This window comes from Giraffa tippelskirchi, chromosome 13, assembly GCF_054371585.1.
Source record: "Giraffa tippelskirchi isolate mGirTip1 chromosome 13, T2T-mGirTip1v1.2.pri, whole genome shotgun sequence".
NCBI classification, from domain to species: domain Eukaryota; kingdom Metazoa; phylum Chordata; class Mammalia; order Artiodactyla; family Giraffidae; genus Giraffa; species Giraffa tippelskirchi.
The window spans coordinates 96,796,079-96,818,276 of record NC_137287.1 but is presented as its reverse complement, the minus strand read 5'-3'; the positions used below and the strand labels follow the sequence as shown (position 1 = coordinate 96,818,276).

The window sequence follows — 22,198 nt, the reverse complement described above, 5'->3', positions numbered from 1 at the left end:
TGATGGGATTAGCGCCTTTATAAGAGGCCAGAGAGCCCCCGCCCTCTTTCTGCTGCAGGAGGACATGGAAGGCAGCCTTCCCCGAGCCCATCTACACTGGCACCTGGTCTCACCCTCTGGCCCCCAGAGCTGTGAGAGATTGATTCTACCATTTATAGGCCACACCATTAGGGTGGTCGGGGCAGAGGAGGGATGGGAGGGAGCGTGTGTTCATCTGTTCAGCGTGTGAGTGACTGGGAGCACTGTGCTCATTTCCTGGGCAGCTAGCTGGGGGTGGCGTGGGGGGAACACACACCATGCCCCAGGGAACAGCTCACTCTTGACCTCTCCGTCCTCTAGGGCCGCGCTACTGCCCACCTGGCCTGCTGGGGGCTACGGGGAGGCCTGTCCCTGCTTAGTGCTCTGCACAGGCCCCACCAACCCGGGCCAGCCCCATTCACAGTTATGCAAATTATCGTAATTGCAGGCAGGAGGTGGGGCCTCTGGAAGCCTGTCTGCTCCTTGCCAGGATGCCACGGTTCAGCTGGATCTCTCTTCTGCATCAAAACCCAGTGTCAGCAGCTTGACACACCCCCAGTCTAACAAATGAACTGACTATGCCTTTGTGACAAGTGCAGTGCTGGGAGGGGGAATTTAGTTTCTTGCATGGGTGGAGGAAAGATGCAGACAAACTGGCCCCAGGACGAGATGCCCACTGTAGGGAGAAGTGCCCCATGGGCTGTCGGCCCCCACCCTCCTCCACAGTTCGAGGATGGGATGGTGGCCATGCCCCTGGTACCTCCCCAGGTGGCAGCCACCCTGCCCATAGCTCCCTGGGGCAGTGACCCCGGGGAGCTGTCTCCATCTGCTCTGATGGACCAGGCTGGAGGCTTCTACCAGACTCCAGGTACTGGTGCTGACCATGTCCTTTTTTTTTTTTTTTTAATTTATTTTTTTATTGAAGGATAATTGCTTTACAGAATTCTGTTGTTTTCTGTCAAACCTCAACATGAATCAGCCATAGGCATACATATATCACCTCCCTTTTGAACCTCCCTCCCATCTCCCTCCCCATCCCACCCCTCTAGGTTGATACAGAGCCCCTGTTTGAGTTTCCTGAGCCATACATCCAATTCCCATTGGCTATCTATTTTACATACGGTAATGTAAGTTTCCATGTTACTCTTTCCATACATCTCGTCCTCTCCTTCCCTCTCCCCATGTCCATAAGTCTGTTCTCTATATCTGTTTCTCCATTGCTGCCATGTAAATAAATTCTTCAGAACCATTTTTTTAGATTCCGTATATGTGCGTTAGAATACGATATTTATCTTTCTCTTTCCGACTCACTTCACTCCGTATAATAGGTTCTAGGTTCATCCACCTCATCAGAACTGACTCAAATGCATTCCTTTTTATGGCTGAGTAATATTCCATTGTGTATATGTACCACAACTTCTTTACCCATTCATCTGTCGAAGGGCATCTAGGTTGCTTCCATGTTCTAGCTATTGTAAATAGTGCTGCAGTGAACAATGGGATATGTGTGTCTTTTTCAACCCTGGTTTCCTCAGGGTATATGACTAGGCGTGGGATTGCTGGGTCATATGGTGGTTTTATACCTAGTTTTTTTTAAGGAATCTCCACACCGTCTTCCATACTGGCTGTATCAATTTACGTTCCCACCAACAGTGCAAGAGCATTCTCTTTTCTCCACACCCTCTCCAGCATTTATTGTTTCTAGATTTTTTGATGATGGCCATTCTGACTGATGTGAAGTGATATCTCATTGTGGTTTTGATTTGCATTTCTCTAATAATGAGCAATATTGAGCATCTTTTCATGTGTTTGTTAGCCATCTGTATGTCTTCTTTGGAGAAATGTCTGTTTAGGTCTTTTTCCACTTTTTGATTGGGTTGTTTGTTTTCTTGGTATTGGGTTGTATGAGCTGCTTGTATATTTTGGAAATTTATCCTTTGTCAGTTGTTTCATTTGCTATTATTTTCTCCCATTCCAAGATTTGTCTTTTCACCTTGCTTATAGTTTCCTTTGCTGTGCAAAAGCTTTTAAGTTCAATCAGATCCCACTTGTTTATTTTGTTTTTATTTCCGTTACTCTAGGAGGTGGGGCATAGAGGATCTTGCTTTGATTTATATCAATGAGTGTTCTGCCTATGTTTTCCTCTAAGAGTTTTATAGTTTCTGGTCTTACATTCAGGTCTTTAATCCATTTTGAGTTTATCTTTGTGTATGGTGTTAGGAAGTGTTCTAATTTCATTCTTTTACATGTAGCTGTCTAGTTTCCCCAGCACCATTTATTGAAGAGGCTGTCTTTGCCCCATTGCATATTCTTGCCTCCTTTGTCAAAAAATAAGGTACCCATAGGTGCATGGGTTTATTTCTGGGCTTTCTATCTTGTTCCATTGGTCTATATTTCTGTTTTTGTGCCAGTACCATACTCTCTTGATGACTGTAGCTTTGTAGTATAATCTGAAGTCAGGAAGGTTGATTCCTCCAGCTCCATTCTTCTTTGTCAAGACTGCTTTGGTATTTGGGGTCTTTTGTGTTTCCATATGAATTGTGAAATTTTTTCTTCTAGTTCTGTGAAAAATGCCATTGGTAATTTGATAGGGATCACATTGAATCTGTAGATTGCATTTGGTAGTATAGACATTTTCACAATATTGATTCTTCCTACCCAGGAACATGGAATATCTCTCCATCTGTTTATGTCATCTTTGATTTCTTTCATCAGGTCTTATGATTTTCTGTGTACAGTTCTTTTGTCTCCTTAGATAAGTTTGTTCCTAGATATTTAATTCTTTTTGTTGCAATGGTGAATGGGATTGATTCCTTAATTTCTCTTTCTGATTTTTCATTGTTAGTATATAGAAATGCAAGTGATTTCTGTGTGTTGATTTTGTATCCTGCAAATTTGCTAAATTCACTGATTAGCTCTAGTAATTTTCTGATACCATCTTTAGGGTTTTCTATGTACAGTATCATGTCATCTGCAATCAGTGAGAGGTTTACTTTTTCTTTTCTGATCTGGATTCCTTTTATTTCTTTTTCTTCTCTGATTGCTGTAACTAGGACTTCCAGAACTATGTTGAATAATAGTGGTGAAAGTGGACACCCTTGTCTTGTTGCTAATCTTAGGGGCAACGTTTTCAGTTTCTCACCATTGAGAATAATGTTTGCTGTAGGCTTATCATAGATGGCCTTTACTATGTTGAGGTATATTCCTTCTATGCCCATTGTTTGAAGAGTTTTAATTATAAATGGGTGCTGAATTTTGTCAAAGGCTTTACTGCATCTATTGAGATTATCATATGGTTTTTATCTTTCAATTTGTTAATATGGAATATCACATTGATTGATTTGTGTATATTGAAGAATCCTTGCATTCCTGGAATAAACCCAACTTAATCATGATGCATGAGCTTTTTGATGTGGTGCTGAATTCTGTTTGCTAACATTTTGTTGAGGATTTTTGCATCTATGTTCATCAGTGATATTGGCCAGTAGTTTCTTTTTTTGTGTTGTCTTTTCTGGTTTTGGTATCAGGGTAATGGTGGCCTCATAGAATGAGTTTGGAAGTGTTCTCCTCTGCAATTTTTGGAAAGAGTTTTAGAAGGATAGGCATTAGCTCTTCTCTAAATATTTGATAGAATTCTCCTATGAAGTCATCTGGTCCTGGGCTTTTGTTTTTTGGGAGACTTTTGATCACAGCTTCAATTTCAGTGCTTGTAATTGAGTTGTTCATAATTTCTATTTCTTCCTGGTTCAGTCTTGGAAGATTGAACTTTTCTAAGAATCTGTCCGTTTCTTCCAGGTTATCCATTTTATTGCCATATAGTTGTTCATAATAGTCGCTTGTAATCCTTTGTATTTCTGAATTGTCTATTGTAACCTCTCCTTTTTCATTTCTAATTTTGTTGATTTGATTCTTCTCTCTTTTTTCCTTGATGAGTCTGGCTAAAGGTCTGTCGATTTTGTTTATCTTCTCAAAGAACCAGCTTTTAGTTTTATTAATCTTTACTATTGTTTCTTTCATTTCTTTTTCATTTATTTCTGCTTGGATCTTTATGATTTCTTTCCTTCTACTAATTTTGGGTTTTTTTAGTTCTTCTTTTTCCAGTTGTTTCAGGTGTAAAGTTAGGCTCTCTATTCGATGTTTTTCTTATTTCTGAGGTAGGATTGTTTTGCTATAAACTTCCCTCTTAGACATGCTTTTGCTGCATCCTGTAGGTTTTGAGTTGTCATGTTTTCATTGTCATTTATTTCTAGAAATTTTTTGATTTCCCTTTTGATTTCTTCAGTAACCTGTTGGTTATTTAGAAACATGTTGTTTAATCTCCATGTGTTTGTGTTTCTTACAGTTTTTTTCTTGTAATTGATATCTAGTCTCATAGCATTGTGGTCAGAGAAGATGCTTGATATGATGTCAATTTTCTTAAACTTACTGAGATTTGATTTGTGACCCAAGATGTGGTCTATCCTGGAGAATGTTCCATGTACACTTGAGAATAAGGTGTATTCTTCTGCATTTGGATGGAATGTCCTGAATATATCAATGAGATCCATCTCATCTAATGTATCATTTAAGACTTGTGTTTCCTTATTAATTTTCTATTTTAATGATCTGTTCATTGGTGTGAGTGGGGTGTTAAAGTCTCCTACTATTATTGTGTTACTATCAATTTCTCCTTTTATGTCTGTTAGTGTTTGTCTTATGTGTTGAGGTGCTCCTATGTTGGCTGCATAGATATTTACAGTTGTTACGTAGTCCTCTTATATTGATCCCTTGATCATTATGTAATGTCCTTCCTTATCTCTTGTAATCTTCCTTATTTAAGGCTTATTTTGTCTGATATGAGGATTGCTACTCCAGCTTTCTTTTGCTTCCCATTTGCACGGAATATATTTTTCCATCCTCTCACTTTCAGTCTATATGTGTCTTAAGGTCTCAAGTGGGTTTCTTGCAGAAAGCACATATATGGGTCTTGCTTTTGTATCCATTCAGCCAGTCTGTGTCTTTTGGTTGGAGCATTTAATCCATTTACATTTAAAGTAATTATTGATATATATGTTCCTATTGCCATTTTCTTAATTGTTTGGGGTTGGTTTTGTAGATCTTTTTTCCTCTCTTGTATTTCTTGACTGTATAAGTCTATTTAACATTTGCTGTGAAGCTGGTTTGGTGGTACTGAATTCTCTTAACTTTTGCTTCTCTGAAAAGTTTTTGATTTCTCCATCAATTTTGAATGAGATCCTTGCTGGGTACAGTAATCTTGGTTGTAGATTTTTCCCTTTCAGTACTTTAAATATATCCTGCCATTCCCTTCCGGCCTGCAGAGTTTCTGCTGAAAGATCAGCTGTTAAGCGTATGAGATTTCCCTTGTATGTTACTTGTTGTTTCTCCCTTGCTGCTTTTAATATTCTTTCTTTGTATTTATTCTTTGTTAGTTTGATTAGTATGTGTCTTGGCGTGTTTCTCCTTGGGTTTATCATGTATGGGGCTCTTGGTGCCTCTTGGACTTGATTGACTATTTCCTTTTCCTTTTTGGGGAAATTTTCAACTATAATCTCTTCAAAAATTTTCTCATACCATTTCTTTTTCTCATCTTTTTCTGGGACCCCTAATATTGGAATGTTGGTGCATTTGGTATTGTCCCAGAGGTCTCTGAAATTGTCCTGTTTTTTTCATTCTTTTTGCTTTATTCTGCTCTTCAGAAGTTATTTCCACCATTTTATCTTCCAGCTCATTGATTCATTCTTCTGCTTCAGATATTCTGCTATTGATTCCTTCTAGAGTATTTTTAATTTAAGTAATTGTGTTTTTTGTCTCTGCATGTTTATTCTTTAATTCTTCTAGGTCTTTGTTAATTGATTCTTGCATTTTCTCCATTCTGCTTTCAAGGTTTTTGATCATCTTTACCATCATTATTCTGAATTCTTTTTCAAGTAGTTTGCCTATTTCCTCTTCATTTATTTGGACTTATGTGTTTCCAGTTTGTTCCTTCATTTGTGTAGTATTTCTCTGCCTTTTCATTTTTCTTTTTTTAACTTATTGTGTTTGAGGTCTCCTTTTCCCAGGCTTCGAGGTTGAATTCTTTCTTCCTTTTGATTTCTCCCCTCTAAGTTTGGTCCAGTGGTTTGTGTAAGTTTCATACAGGGTGAGATTTGTGCTGAGTTTTTGTTTGTTTGTTTGTTTTTCCTCTGATGGGCAAGGCTGAGTGAGGTGGTAATCCTATCTGCTGATGATTATTGGGTTTGTGTTTTTGTTTTGCTTGTTGTTTAAATGAGGCATCCTGCACAGGGTACTATTGGTGGTTGGATGATGCCTGATCTTGTATTACAGTGATTTCCTTTGTGTGAGTTCTCACTATTTGACACCCCTTAGGGTTAGTTCTCTGTTAGTCTAGGGTCTTGGAGTCAGTGCTCCCACTCCAAAGGCTCAGGACTTGATCTCTGGTCAGGAACAAAGATTCCACAAGTGGTTTGTTATGGCATTAAGTGAGATTAAAACAGATATGCAAAAACAAGAAACCAAAGATGAACCCCAGACAAATGCAGTTACAAAATCAGGCAAATAATAATTAAAATAATGGAATATACACATATACATATACACCCGTGAGCAAAGTCAAAGCAGTCCAATAAAAATAAAGTACAATAGATTGATCCGGTGAACAAAGGAAATCAAAAATTATGTTTACCAGTTAGGAACAAAACTAACTAAAGCACGAACTGGAAAACAAAACTAAAGCAAGGTGCCAAGTGGGAAATAAAGAAATGAAAACAAAACTAACAAATATGTTGAGAGGAAAGGAAGGAAAGAAAAGAAAGAAAGAATAGATATGCAAAGTTAAATAGAGGTAGATAAAGAAGATTTATATACATTGAAGATTAACTGCAAGGGGAAAAGAATAGTAGGAAAGGCAAACAAAGGAATAAATGCAGAAAAATATATAATAGGTTTAAGAAAAGTAAAATTATAAAATAGAGAAAAGAAAAAAAAACAGAAGAAGAAAGAGAAAAGGCAAAAAAGGATCATGTCCTTTTGCTGTCCTCACATGGGTGGGAGGGCAGGGTCTCCCTGGGGCCTCTAAGCTCATCATGGGGCTCCACCCTTATGACCTCATCATCTCCTAGAGGCCCCACCTCCCGACACATTGCCTTGGGAGTTGGGATTCAGCCCCCAAGGGATTGGGAGGATTGGGGGACACACGTTCAGTCCACAGCAGTCACCCCTCTGTGTAGGGCTGTGTAGGGCTGCAACCTGGGGGTGGGAGGTGGGGTGGGTGCTCTGAGGCACTGCGCAAGGACTCTGGGCCTGGTCTCTCCCCTCCAGCGTTTGTAATTTTGTGAGGGACAGAGAGTGAAATGGTTAAACAATGACAAGAAAGTGGAACAGGACACAAGTCTGTCTGGGAGGGGAGGCTGTCCCCAACCTGCCCACAAACAGGTGCAAGGCACCGATGGGAAGCACATGGCCTGGCCTGGTCCCTGACCCCCTGCAGCCTGGGGTCCTCACGCCAAGACAACACCTCTGCCGCCCACTTCAAGGCTGTCGTCTCGTGTACACTTTAATTAATGTGAGGCTGAGCTCAGGGTAGAAGACGTAAAATAAATGAATGCACAGGCGAGAGATGGCTGTTTACTCCATCGTGGCCCATGAGGCTGAGGCTGCAGAACCAACTTCTCCCCCCACCGAGGGACAGGGGGCACGTGTCCAGGGAGCCGGGGCTCTGGTCAAGCCCCATTTCTGGCTCAGAGCTTTCTTCAAAGGTGTCTGGTCTAAACACCAAATTTGGACTCCATGTTCAACCGTCCTCTTGATCAGAGTCTAATTTTCAGAGCCTGCTCTCAGCCAGATCTGCTTGTTCTCCTCCCTCCACAGAAACCAGAGAGCGGTGACCGTAGAGGCCCATGTTGGCTGAGGGGAAGTTTGTTTAGAAACATCTCCCCCTGGTGGTGACACGGACTGGGGGGCATGGGGTCTGCTCAGGATCTGGGGCACAGCAGCTGGACAGCTGGAACCTGATGGCCTTCTCAGAGGCCACTTAGGGGGGAGGCCAAGGCCTCAGTCATGAGGCATTTCTGTCACTGAAGTCATCACCTGGGTCTTTGTGAGCCAACGTCACCAAACCACATTGGTCCCTACGCCTATGCGCCGTAAAGCCAGTTCAGTGACAAGGAAAGTGCAGGGTTTACTGTTGGTACCAAACCCAGAGTCCAGGGAAGCTGGTGCTGAAAAAGCCTGAACTGTCTGATGGGTTTCAGGGGAGCATTTTAAAGACCGGCTGGGAGGAGGGGTGGGTGTCGCAGGGTGTGTGATCAGCTCCTGCACAGTTCTCTGATTTGTTGTGGGCAGGTGCCAGAGCGGGGACACTGGGGTTCAGGTTATCAGTCCTCCAGCTCCAGGAGTCTTGGGGGCTACAAGCGCAAGGTCCTTAAGTAGTTGCCATCTTAATCTGATTTCAGCATCTGTGCCATGTCTTGGGAATGTGCATCAGATACTGTTATCTGGTGCTTCAGAGATGAGCTGAAGAAGAGGACGTGAGGGGGTTGCCTCAAGAAGGCTTCCCTGGTGGCTCAGTGGTAAAGAATCCACCTGCCAATGCAGGAGATGAGGGTTCAATCACAGCACAGAAAGATCCCTTGGAAGAGAAAATGGCAACCCATAGTATTCTTGCCTGGAGAATCCCATGGACAGAGGAACCTGGCAGGCTACAGTCCATAGGGTCACAAAGAGTTGGACATGACTGAGCAACTAACCCTTTCAGGAAGACCTCAGAGTGTCGCGCTTGGTTGCACTGAAGGGCTAAACAGGACTAAACATGGAAGGTAGCTGTGCACACATGCAGCTCACACACACTCACATAGACACACATAGACACACAGACACACATGCACAATACACCCACTGAAGTATGACTGGTATCTGGGGGCTCGAGGGAGGACCACTCAGACCCTGTCGCAGCATGGACCCCTTGTAGGACACCAGGCACTCATCTCGACCTGGGCTCAGTTGCGTGGGCCCCTCTTGTGGTCCCCTCTCGAGGTTGATTTCACAGTCACTTAAGCTCATTCAGCAGCCAGCTCTCCTCTGTCAACCTTTAATTACATGCTGCTGGTTTTTCAAGTCAGACCCACAGGTTAGATTTGCTGGTTCATAGGAAATACAAGCAAAAGAGCCCCACCCTCCCACCCATCCCGCTTTCTGAGTAGTGTGACTGGAAGGGTGGGACATCACAGGTGGTATCCAGTTACCTTTATAAAACCAGTCCCCTCCTGGCCAGCCAGTTGCTGGCAACCTGTCCCTAGGACCAGAGTCTGTAAAGAAGTTTAAAAAACAGTCCCCACGTTCTGGGGTCCAACAGCCCAGTCAAATGACACAGATGACCCCTGTTCAGCATTCCCACCACTTCCCCCTGTCTTCACAGGACTTCTTGTCAGTGCTTGGGGGGTAAGGGCCTGTGAAAGGTTGAGGAGGGGAACTGCAGGTAAACAAAGGAGGGTGCTGGAACATTCCAGAAGAGACACAGAGCCTGTCCCTGCTCCTCCATCCATGGCCCCCGGGCTAGGAGGGAATCAGCTGCTTAGGGCATGTCTCCAGGTAATAGCCTCAGTCACAGCCACCTCGAGTTCCTGTGAGGAAAGAAGGGGCTGATGAGCTTTGAGTGGGGCATCAGTAAGCCTCTCACAGTCCCTGTGAGCTGCTGGCCTGGCTCTCAAGAGAGTGAAGCTCCCTTGGGCACCAATTAACACCCACTCCGACTCCGGCCCTCAGGCTCAGACTGTCAACAGCGCTCCAGGCACCCAGGGCCTGGGTCATGCAGGGTCCTTCTGCATCTGGGGACCAGCCTGGGCTGCCTCCATCCCCTGGTCTTCCAGGTGGACCAGCCACCCTGTGTTTATAGGCAGGAGGCAGGTCCGGTCTGAGAAGGGCATGTGCTTGGGTTGCCTGGCCCAGCTCCAGCCTGGGTGGCTCTGCTCTTCTCTCTGCTTATAGAAACAGGAATCACCCTTCAGGATCCCCCACACACACACATGCAAAGGGTGGAGAGCCACGTGTGCCTGGGCCACCCACAACACGCAGAAGCCAAGCCTGTTCCCTGTTGCAGAGGGTCCTGCATGACCATGAGGAGGACAGCACAGTGGACCTCATGTGGTCACACAGCCAGGGGTCTCTTGGGGGTGGAGGAAGAGTGGTCTTCATCAGATACGGGTGTGGGGGAACAAACCTTGGGATGATTGCCAGCCTCCCCGGGTGTTCCCTCTCACTTAACTGATGGACATTGTCCTAGAGTGCAGGGCAGCCAGGCCCACCCGCACTGGTGGGGGCTGAGTGGGGTGGGAGTGCAGGACCCCCCCATCATTTCTAAGGCAGCTTCCCTCCTCATCACAGCCATCCAGGTGGAAGCCCCAGGAGGCCTGGCTGAGGGAACCCCTGTGTCATTTCCCAGGGCCAAGCCCAGAGCACAGGGTGCCCCTCATGCCCAGGGGTTGGTCAGCTTGGGAGAAAACTAGAGCCAAACGCTGATTGAGTGGGGTCTGGGGGGACGTGGATGGCCGCTCTCAGGCCCCCTCCCTGACACCGGCCACTTGGTTCTGAGTCCACCATAATCAGGTTGCCCTAAGCAAGGACAGAGCTCTAATTCTATTGAGAGGAGCCGAGACTCTGAGTTCAGGGCCTGATGTCCACGGGGAGCGCAGTGACCACACGTCAGTGTACGGTAATTTGAAATTGGGAAGGAACAGGATATTTGCTGAGCTGCCCACACAATTACATGGCCAGAAAACACTGAAAATTGTGGGGCTGGAGAATCAGCTGCCAGTGAACTCAAGGTAGGGCCACTCCCACCGCCCCTAGAGGTAAAGGACAGGGTGAGAGACAGTTGCGCTGCAGCAGGGGCACCACTCCTTCCTAGTAATCCCTTTCTGGAATACACTGACACCAGCTTGGACCCCGGTCCCAACAGCACAGCGGTGCCCAGTCCTACAGGACTCACTCTCCAGCACAGCTGGGGAGTTTGCTCAATTCCCCAGAAATCCACTCCCCACATCCACTGGCCCTAGAGGCTCTCAATTAAGACCAGGCCCCCAGGTTTTCCTGGCCCAGAGCCGAGAGCGTTCTCTGATGGCTAAGTTCTTTCAAGGCGCACACAGAATCCCCAAAACATCTGTGTAGAGTCGGCATCACCGGTAATCCTGAGTCAAGTTGGGGTCCCACAAGGCAGGAAAACACAAACAGGAGGCTTGGCAATGACCACAGGGGCTCATGTGTGGATAGTCGGGTAACAGCAGCCAGTTCTTACTGTCTGGGAGCCTCCCTGCAAGGCAGACTTTGTTGCCATTGTGGTGTGAGGTGTGGGTGGGGACAAGAGCCACGATTCCAGGTAGGTGCCCAGGTGACCACCAAGGTACCTTCTTACCCACATGCACAGAGGTGGGGGCCGGGCCCGGGGTTAGACCTCCACCCCCTGCCCTGCGCCCATCCTGGTCAAGGACTTTTACAGCCCTGTGGGTGGCTAATCAGCAGACATCCCACTGGTCTGAATATTCTCATGGGCTTTTTAGCCAAGAGATGTTTGAAAACATGGCAAACAGGCCTCCAGCTCACAGATGGTTTTGAAGCAGTTTTGAGAGGGGCTGGAATCACTGGAATGTGACTTGCCACCCCAACTTCTACACCCAGAGTGATGAATGAGCCCCCACCCGCTCACAGCCAAGTCTAGGCCCCAGCACCTGGCCTGTGTGCTGCTCAGGCCACGGGTCCCCTCCTCTCTCCTCTACGATGAGCAAAGCTGACCCAGCAGGGGTGGAGGGGCAGGGGTGGTAAGAGGCCATTTCCCTAATCCAATTGAGGGTCTCCTGGAGCCGGGCTGGTGCCAGCGCTGTGGCACAGCCGGGAGGAGACAGGATGTGACTACCCGGGGGTGGGGGTGGGGGGGTGGGGGGGTGGAGTTAGCGTGTCTCTGTAGCTCCAACACTCAAGAGGGGAAAGACTCGCACAGACAGAGCTGCTGCCTGCACAGGCAGCGGGGCACTTGGTGGGGCTCCTGTAGAGGTTACAGGCTGCTCACTCGCCCCTCATCAGAGGTCACAAAGAGTCTAGGAGCAGTGGAAACAGGGTGGAGTTTCCTGATGGCCCCCTCCCCCAGCTGGCTTGGGGGCCCTACTCCCCCCACCCAGTCCCTCCCCCCACCAGTCTCTCCCCCCACCAGTCTCTCCAGTCTCTCTCCCCACCAGGCCAGCAGTCACTGGGCACTGTCCGTGGTGCTGAACTCTGAGGCTCTTGGGCTTGAGCGTTCTGTCCCTGGTCCACCCTCTCCCAGAAATTCCAAGCCAGAAGATGAGCATGAGAACCAGGGTAGAGCAGAGGTGAGACCAAAAAAAAGAGAGAGTGATGGATGGAGGTTCAGTCCTGAAAGGAGTCATGGCCTTTACACTAGAAGGTATGCTCAAATTTCTGCAGTTACCCAAAGTGTCCCCTCTGGGAATGTAGGGTGGGGCATGTCCCCCCCTGAGGCTTTACAGGTGAGGATAAGGTCTCTCCACTTGCCCACAACCAGTGAGTGCTCCGTTCACTTACTCTCTGCCCACAGACCAGCCCCACGATGGAGGTGAGCTTCGGGATGCAGGTCAGATTGGGTCTTGGGCTTTGTCTTCTGTAAAATGAGAGTAGCAGTAGCTTCTCCATGCATACTTCATGAGGTGACCCATGTACGGCACTAAGCATGGGTCTGGCTGGTGGAAAACATCTGTCAAGGGTTATGATGTGTATCATCTAGAAAGTGGAAGTTAGAGGGACTTAGAATGTCCTCTTTTATACTGACCCAAATGCTGGTACTGGAACCACCTAACAGTGAGGTACTGCACCGTGAGGAGCACGACCAGTGGCCGAGCAGTCAAGCTAAGCCCAAGGTGCACCCAATCTATGGAGCCCCCTCCCCAAGGTGCGCTTTCAGGCACTGAGATGACTAACTTGGTGCCTCAGCAGTGCAGGCAATTCTGGGGGAGGCTCAGATGCTCTGCTCTGCGGTCGGCACTGACCTGACCCACAGAGCAGCAGGCCTCAATGTTGATCTCTCTTCTCCCCCAGACTTTTGTCTGCTGTGGTCGGTGCACCCTCTTGGAGGGGTCCCAGCAATGTCTGGAGTATCTGGGAGCCACTGAGATGAGGGATGATAGAGGGCAGTCACCCCAGATGGTGTCAGCCCCAGGAGATTCTGGGTAGTGTCACCTGCAAGGACCTTTCTGCCATCCCAGACCCAGTGTCTTGCACCTGAAGTGAGAGTGGATGTGCTGAGATCTGGTCCCCTCCACCTACAACACCCCACCCCAGGGAGGCAAGAGGGGTGTGTGGTTGGCATGTCACCATGGGTGCAGGACCTGGGCAGCGTTCACAGGATGCATGTTCATTCCATTCATTAATTTCATTTAAGGTCAAGTGGACATGCCCGGAGCCCCCGGCGCCCAGCCCTCTCCCTGGGTCGGCCTCTGTTAGGCTTCTCTCCAGGGAGCTGCCTGGTGTAGAGCTGGCCTCTTACTCCACAGAGAAGCCAGCTGCTCTGTTCTTGCTCTCCTCACTAAACCATGACTTTGGCCTTCCCTGTCGGTCACTCTCTGTATTGACAGTGGCCTGTGGTGCGGATACATCATAACTCATCAAGAAGCCCAGGCAGTGGGTGTTGAAGATGTTCTGGGTTCTTGCTTTCTGAGCAAGGCTGTGCTGAGTGATGGTGACACACAGGGACCCTGGAGTGACTGACATCACTGTTCTGCCTTTGGCAGTGGCTGAGGGGAGGGGAGGGCTTCCCAGGTGGTGCTAGTGGTAAAGAATCTGCCTGCAATGCAGAAGACATGGCTTTGACCCGTGAGTTTGGCTCTGATGGTAAAGCGTTTGCCTACAATGTGGGAGACCCGGGTTCGATCCCTGGGTTTGGAAGATCCCCTGGAGAAGGAAATGGCAACCCACTCCAGTACCCTTGCCTGGAAAATCCCATGGGTGGAGGAGCCTGGTAGGCTACAGTCGACTGAGCGACTTCACTTTCACTTTTTCCTGAAGGAAGACAAAGCAACCCACCCCAGTATTCTTGTCTGGAGAATCCCATGGACAGTGGAGCCTGGCGGATTGCAGTCCATAGGGTTGCACAAGTAGGATACAAATAAAGCAACTTAACAAGGATGCACGCACAAGGGGAGGGAACTTGTGCTGGGTGAGGAGGGTTCGTTCCCCGAGGTTAGAAGGAGGTGGTCCCTAAACCCTGCACCTGGCTGGGCTGGTCACCTGCTGGGAGTGACCTCTGTCCAGCCAAAGAGGCCATCCAAGTGGCTCCACAGTGGAAGTTCACACAGGAAGTCCCTTCTCTCTACCGCCCCCGTCCCCCACAGCCTCAGAACCTGCTGCACAAGCTGCTGGGTTTTGCCAACACCTTGAGCAGTGTTTTGCACCTTCCCACTCACTGCGGGCTGCTTGCTGAGCCATGAAGCTTGGGAGTCCAGAGACCGGCTCTTTACTAAACACAATGGGATCAATTAGTGGGAGATAGGTGGCACAAAAGCAGCTATGGCTCCTCAGAGAAAGAGTGGACAGGACAACAGCCTTGAAGTGGGCAGCAGAGGCTTTGTCTTGGTGTGAGGACCACAGGCTGCGGGGGGCCAGGGGCCAGGCCAGGCCATGTACTTCCCATTGGCACCTTGTACCTGTTTGTGGGCAGGTCAGGGATAGCCTCCCCTCCCAGACAGACTTGTGTCCTGTTCCACTTTCTTGTTATTGTTTAACCATTTCACTCTCTGTCTCTCTCAACATTGCAAATGCTGGAGGGCAGAGACCAGGCCTGGAGTCCTCGGGCAGTGCCTCAGAGCACCCACCCCAACCCCCTCGCCCCAGGCTGCAGCCCTAGTCCTGGGTAACCCAGCATGAACTCTGCTGCTGGCCCTGGGCCTGGCACTGTCATTGACCCTCTGTTAGTGACGAGAACACTGAGGCCAACGGACCCCTCTGGGACCACCTGAGGTCAAAGCTAACCAGTGGACAGGTCAGGGGTCCTGCGGCTTCCTGGTGGTCGTGCCTGACTCAGGAGTTTTCAGCTCAGGATACAGACCGCAGAGGAGGAGGAGGGCAGGGAATCATCTAAACATGTCACTCAAAAGGCCATCTGCCCCTAAGCAGGCTGCCCTGTGTGGTCAGAGCTTGCCCAGTGGTCATTCGAGGCTGTGGCAGTGTGTGCCTGGCCACCATCTCAGAAAAGACGGGCTCTGAGGTGGAGATGGGCAGCTGCCCTGCACAAGGACCTGGGCCCTCCAGCTCTGCAGGCTGTCCTCCTAGCTCGCTGGGGCAGGAATCTGGTCCCTGTTCTCCATACCCTACCGTCTGAAGCGAGAGAGGCAGGAGGCCAGGGCCATAGTTGTAAGAGTGTTTGGAGGGAATGGTGGGACAGGAATTTCTCCTGGGACTGAGAGAATTTTTTTCCACCACTTAACTTTTAGAGCAGAATTTTCCAGCAGTGCCTAAACTACTTTATTTTTTTTTAATCCCAACAGTATATAATGATAGTTAAAATTTCATAATTTCTTCTAGCAGACTTGGGGCTTTTATTTCTGTGTTCTAATCTTTGCTTGATCTTGATTGTGTGTGTGTGTGTGAGATCTCTGTGAGTCAGGATACACATTCCAGGAACTCATTTGGATTGTCTTAAGGGGAATAAAGGAATACTTATTTTGCACAAGAAGGACTGAAAGTCCGGGAAGAATGACTGCAGGCAGAGCTGGATCCAGGAGCTCAGTGTCCCCAGGGTGCTTTCCTTTCCCCTGTTGTGAGGGTTTCACTGTTAGTCAGGTCCTTCCCTCACAGGTGAGAAAATAGCATCAATGGCCACAAAAGCAGTTTCCTACTCAGCAGCCCCCCACCCTCAACAAGAGATGAGGTCTCTTTCCTGAGCATCAGGTCTGGGGCCGGTCCTCAGAGAACAAGCACGATTGGTGCAGAGGTGAGCACGCACCCTGCATTTGTCCAAAGAGGACGCACCTGGGCCTTATGGAATGTGCCCGTTGGTCAGGAATCCAGAGGGGTGGGTGGTTCCCAGGCAGAAGAAGGAGGTCCCGGGAAGGGGCAGCGGATTCAGCAGGTCCTGAGCGCCAACCCCCAGCTCTGCAGCCTGTCACCACCTTCCCCCACAGCTTGGACGCCGCCTCCACCATTGAACACCTTGGGAACATTTCGGGCCTCTCTTGCTCCCCTGAGTTATTTGCACCAAGCAAATCTTGTACCATCTCTGTTAGTGAGCTCCCATAGTGAGTAAGGCCTCCCATCCCTGCTGACCAGCCATCCTTCCCTCCAGAACTGTCCTGGCCACTCTTATATTGTTTTTTTCCAGTTGAATTTTAGAGTCTGCCTCTCTATCCCCACATGATCTCACGTGTCATTGGGACAAACGTGCAGATGAGGCTGAGCCCTCCACACCCGGGCATCTCTGTCTGGAAGGAGAGGCCCGGCTGCTCCTCCTTCCCCCTCTGTCTCTCCTGTGGCCGCACTTCCAGTGTTTCCTGGAAGGCTTGCACAGGGCTAAGCAGACTCACTCCTCTTTGTTTGTAGCTGGGAGTGGGCTGCTCCCCTGTTCCCAGAAGCGGGGTGTAGAGTGCAGAACTGGGTGAAGCCTGAGCCCCCATCTGTGCTGGGAACCCTGGCAAAACAAGGCAGACCCTTGGCACCCCCACAGTCCAGGCTGGAGGGGCAGGGGAAGCCTAGGGAAGGCACCCCCTCTGGAAGCCCCTGATGGCCGAGCCTCATCCTCAAACCTCTACTCGGGGGGGCTGCAGTGCTGGGGCCCTCACCCCACCCTGGAACCTCAGGGTCAGGGCCTGGACTTCTTCCAACTCAGGGATCCGCCGGGGCCTCAGACCAGACTCCGCAACCCACCAGCCTGTGCCCTTGTCCTCCGCTCGTGGCCCCCATGTGTGGCTGTTTCACTGTCTGTGCTCAACGAGGTGTGGTATTTCAAATGTTTTGACATTTAAAATCTGTGTTGGATACATTCATTTTGTTTAAATTATACCCGGCTGTGGTGACTCTTGGGAATTGATTTGTCTCCTGAGCCTGCACCCTTACCCAGCCACCAGCCCAGAGCTGCCCCTCGGCCTCACCAACCCCTCATTGTCCAAGTCTCCAGACATATCCCCCAAGCTCGGTGGGGCTGAGCGCTCAAAAGACAGAGTCAAATGTGGTTTTACACCAGAGGGTGTTACTCCTGACTTCCCTCATAACTCAGAAGGTAAAGAATCTGCCTGCAATGCAAGAGACCCGAGTTTGATTCCTGGATTGGGAAGATCCTCTGGAGAAGGAAATGGCAGCCCACTCCAACATTCTTGCCTGGATAATCCCATGGACAGAGGAGCCTGGCGGTACAGTCCATAGGATTGCAAGAGTTGGACATGACTTAGTGACAAAACCACCACCACTGGGAGGTGATGCTGGATTCAGGACCATGGGAGACCTGTTCCCCATCACTGGTCAGGGTCACCCACATCCACTAGAGGTTTGTGTCCCTATTGGGAACAACAGTACTGGCTCAGAGAGGCCATGGCCTCGGGCTGAGCAGGTGCCCGCGAAGGCGGGTCTCAGCCTAGTATCGCCGAAGGGCCGGGCTCTGGCTCAAGTTCAGGTCTGAGCCGGTGATTTCAGCAAGACCGTCTGCACATGGAGACTCGGTCTCCCCAGAGGCCAAGAGACATGGAAGATGGAGGTGCCAACAGGAAGTGCTCTTCAATGCGCTGCGAGGCAGTGGGGAATGGGGGCAGTAGGGAGGGTCCTTGCTTTGTGTCCTAATGTGAGCTGTCCACGTGCAGGATGAGGGACGCTGGGTGGGCCATGCTGACAAGAGGTCAGGTGGGGCCACATCCTTGTCCAGACCTGGAAATGCAGAGCCCAGACCCTTACCACATCCGGGATGCCCCAGGATGGGCTCTGTGCTGGGGGCTCCCTGAGGTGGCAGAGAGTCCGCGAACCCTCAAGCCAGCCAGCAGAGCTGGCCTGGAGATGGGCAGACCCAGTGACTCCCAACTCCAGCCCCTGAACCTGAGCTAGTGGGTGGGCGAGCACCAGGGCGCATCCTGTCTGGGGCTCAGGGACACCCTCCTCTGTCTCTCTGAGGGCCAGCGGGCAGGTGGGCAGTAGCCACATCCCCACCCAGGGCTCAGAGCCACCCTCCTCCCTCTCTCACAGATCAACACCTTCATGTCCTTCGTGTTCCCCATGGTGGTCATCTCCTTCCTGAACACCGTCATCGCCAACAAGCTCACCGTGATGGTCCGCCAGGCCGCTGAGCCGGGCCAGGTGTGCACCGTCGGGGACCAGCACAGCTCCTTCAGCATGTCCGTCGAGCCCGGCCGGGTCCAGGCCCTGCGCCACGGTGTCCGGGTCTTACGTACGTAACTTCTGGGCCCTGGAGTGTGTGTGGGGGTGAGCTCGATACCATGAACAGGGAGGTCTAGAGAGCCAGGGAACCGAGCATATCAGGCCGAGGCTTGGAGTGCCAGTTCCTCCGGGGATCGGGCTGCCCTTCACTTACTCACTCGTCCGCCCACTCACCGATTAGCAAGCCTCCGGCATGGCTCTAAATCAGGTAGTTTGCTCACAAAGCCTGGGCTGCAGAGTTGGGGTCCCCGTGCGTGCCAGTCAGTCGAGTGCCAGCTGGAAAGGCCAGAGGTGCCATCCCCCCTCACAGGTTCTAACAGGGCATCCTGAAGTCCTGGACGGTCATGTGCAGTGGACCCTCTGTTTCTGTGAGTTGTGAGGGTCCAGCCTCCATTCCTCTGTCCCTTGGCCTGGTCTGGGCCTGCATGTGGCATCATGAGGAAGGATCCTCAAAACCACCTGCCCCCTCCCCACTCTCCTGAGGCAGCCCCAGCCCACTTGGCCCCCCAGAGCACCCACCCTCACCTTCCACCGGCCCCAGCAGCCCCCCTCCCATCTCCTGTTCTGCCCCGGGCTACCGGCCCCTCACTGTCTGCAGCCACTGGTCTTGAGAGGAAAAGGTCCCAGCAGTTCTACCCAATGGGAACGTGATGCCTGCAGGCTCCACATGGGATGTTTAATGGTCCAATAACCATGTTGTTAAACAGTAAAAAGAAACAGGTAAAATTCATTTTGATCATTTATTAATCCAGTATTTCCCAGATACAATCATCTCTGCCTCCATCTGGGTCCTGTAACTGATGGGAGAGTCACTTTGGGCGTGTTTAGCCCTTGGCCTGGCTCGGCTCCCTGCAGCCTGGTGTTAAGTGACCAGCAGGCAGTGTCCAGCAGGCAAGGCCACAGCATCTGTATCTCTCTGCTGTGTGTGAGCAGGCTTTCTGGAACTCCTGGTGCCTCCAACCCCTGTTCTCTGCTGCTTCCAGCAGGCAACTCCCTTGTCAGGGCCTCCCCAGCCCAGGCCTGCGGTCTCCAGAGACCCCCCAGGGAGGGTCTCCAGGGCCTATGGGGCCAGGACAGCAGCCAGGGTGTGGGCCCCAAACCCAAGACCCCCACAGATCCCTCTACAACCCCAAGACAATGACACTATCTCAGGGACCATGCTTCTCTCTTCCCCAAGACAGCACAGTCAGCCCCAAGTTTTCCCAAGCAGTTGGCTTTTCATTGCTCTCTTTTTCATTCTTGTAAAATATACCCAGCATAAAATTTACCGTTTTGACCATTTTTAAGTGCACAGTTTGGTAGCTGTGTAGACACTCATATCACTATGGGGCCATCACCACCGTCCCTTCCCGCCTTGTAAAACTGCAACTCTTCCCATGAATAGCAAGCCCTCACCACTCCCCCAGCCCCTGACAACCACCTTCTACTTTCAGTCTCTATGAATTTGACTCCTCTAGGGAGCTCATATAAGTGGAATCATACAGTATTTGTGGGTTTTATGACTGGTTGGTTTATTCATGTGGTGTAATAGCCTCAGGGTTCATCCACCTTATAGCCTGTGTCAGAATTTCCTTCCTTTTTAAGGCTGAATAATATTCCACTGTATGTAAGGACCACATGTTTATTCATCCTCCACTGATTTCAGCTCCTGTGAATAGTGCTATGAGGTACTGGTATCTGAGTTTCTGCTTTCAGTTCTTTGGATATATATATGTATATATACCCTGGAGTAGAGTTGCTGAATCACATGGTCATGTCTGGGTCGGGAAGATCTGCTGGAGAAGGGATATTCTACCCACTTCAGTATTCTTGGGCTTCTTTTGTGGCTCAACTGGTAAAGAATCTGCCTGCAATGCTGGAGACCTGGGTTTGATCCCTGGGCTGGGAAGATCCCCTGGAGAATGGAATAGCTACCCACTCCAGTATTCCGGCCTGGAGAATTCCATGGACCATATAGTCCATAGGGTTGCAAAGAGTTGGACACGACTGAGCGACTTTCACTTTCACAGTAATTTCACAGGGTCATTTCATGTTTAATTTTTTTGAGTTAGAAAATATTTTTAAGCAGCCATACTATTTTCTAAAGTGGCTGCACCATTTTACATTCCCACCAACATTGCACAAAAGTTTCAATTTCTCCATATCCTCCCACAAATTGCTATTTTCTGGGGTTTTACTATTTTTTATAATAGTCATCCTGTTGGATATGAGGTGGTATCTTATTGTAGTTTTGATTTGCTTTTCCTGGGTGATCAGTGGTGTTGAGCATCTTTTCATGTGCTTATTGCATATTTGTATCTCCTCTTTGGAGAAATGTCTATTCAAGTCCTCTGCCTACTTGTGAATTGGGTTGATTGAGTTTTGTTGTTGAGTTTTCCATATATCCAGGATATTAATCCCTTATCAGATGTGAAGCGGACATTTTCTCCCATCTGTAGGTTGCCTTTTCACTCTGTCAATTGTATCCTTTAATACACAGTTTTTAAATTTTTATCCAAATTATTTATTTTTTCCCTTTGTTGTCTTTGGTGCCATCACCAAGAAATGATTTTCAAATCCATTGTTGTGAAAATTTTGTTCTATATTTTCTTCTAAGAATTTTATACTCTTAGCTCTTATGTTTAGATCTCTGATTCACTGTGAATTAATTTTTGTGGATGGTGTGAGATTAGGGTCTAGCTTCATTTTTTTGCATATGGGGATCCAGTTTTCCCAGAGTATTTGTTGAAAAGAGTCCTTCCCCCCTTGATCTTGGTACCCAATAGAAAATCTGAGTGTTTCTGGGAGGGCTTATTTCTGGACCCTCCATTCTGGCCCATGGGTCTATATGTCTGTCCTTATGCCCGTACCACTCCATCTGGATGACTGTAGCTATGTGGGGGGACGGGGGTTTGAAGTCAGGAAGGATGAGTCCTCCAGCGTTGTTCTTTCTCAAGACTTGGCTGTTCAGCATCCACTGAAATTCCCAATGAGTTCTTCTACAAAAAACGTCATCAGGACTTACACAGAGATTGCACTGAATCTGTAGATCCGCTGGGTAGCACAGTTATCTTAACGTATTAGGTCTTTCAATCCATGGGCACAGGACCTCTCCCTCCAGCTCTCTGAGGTCAGTGTCTCCACGTCTCAGGTGCCGTGGTCATCGCCTTCGTGGTCTGCTGGCTGCCCTACCACGTGCGACGCCTCATGTTCTGCTATATTTCGGACAAACAGTGGACCCCGTGAGTACAGGAGGCAGGGGCCGAGAGGATGAGGCTCAGGCTGGGGACGTGCTCCCCAAAACAGGGGGGGGTGGGGCACTGAGAGGGGCAGCTCAGGATAGGGATGAGAGTCCGTGTCCCCCAGCAGGCCCTCGGGCATGGCTGTGATGGGGCAGGGGGAGTACAGAAGGCCGTGGAGGGACAGACACCCCTGGAAGCTGCTTCAGAAAAGGAAAGCAGGTCCTAAGATGGTCAGCAGGTTTGGGGGAGCCTGGAGAGCAAAAGGAAGGGCTGGCCCTGCTGGCTGTGGGTGGAGAGACGGCAACCGTCAGGGCCCCCGGACCACCCCCTCCCCCAGCCAGGAGTCGTCCACCAGGCGGACCCAGGGCTCCAAGAACATCACGCCCATGCTGTGATGTTCAGGCACTGGCCTTCCCATGATGGCAGTCTGAACCCTGCTGGGCAAGCTCCTCTGTACAGCAGGGCTCCAGGTCAAGTGTCATAGGCTCTTCCAAGTGACAGGGAGCCGCTGGGGAGGGCACAGCTAGGCTGAATGGGGACAAGGTGCAGAGCCTGGAGCATAGCCCCCAACA

At 49.4% G+C, this 22,198-nt stretch overlaps 1 protein-coding gene across 1 annotated transcript in view; it reads left to right on the top strand.

Moving 5' to 3' along the window:
* Positions 1 to 22,198, top strand: part of NTSR1 (neurotensin receptor 1) — a 48,395-nt gene that overhangs the window by 23,355 nt on the left and 2,842 nt on the right. Inside the window, exons 2-3 of the mRNA XM_081555719.1 lie at positions 18,214 to 18,415; positions 21,536 to 21,626. Of these exons, the coding sequence (XP_081411845.1) occupies positions 18,214 to 18,415; positions 21,536 to 21,626 (293 nt within the window). The remainder of the gene's footprint in view (positions 1 to 18,213; positions 18,416 to 21,535; positions 21,627 to 22,198) is intronic.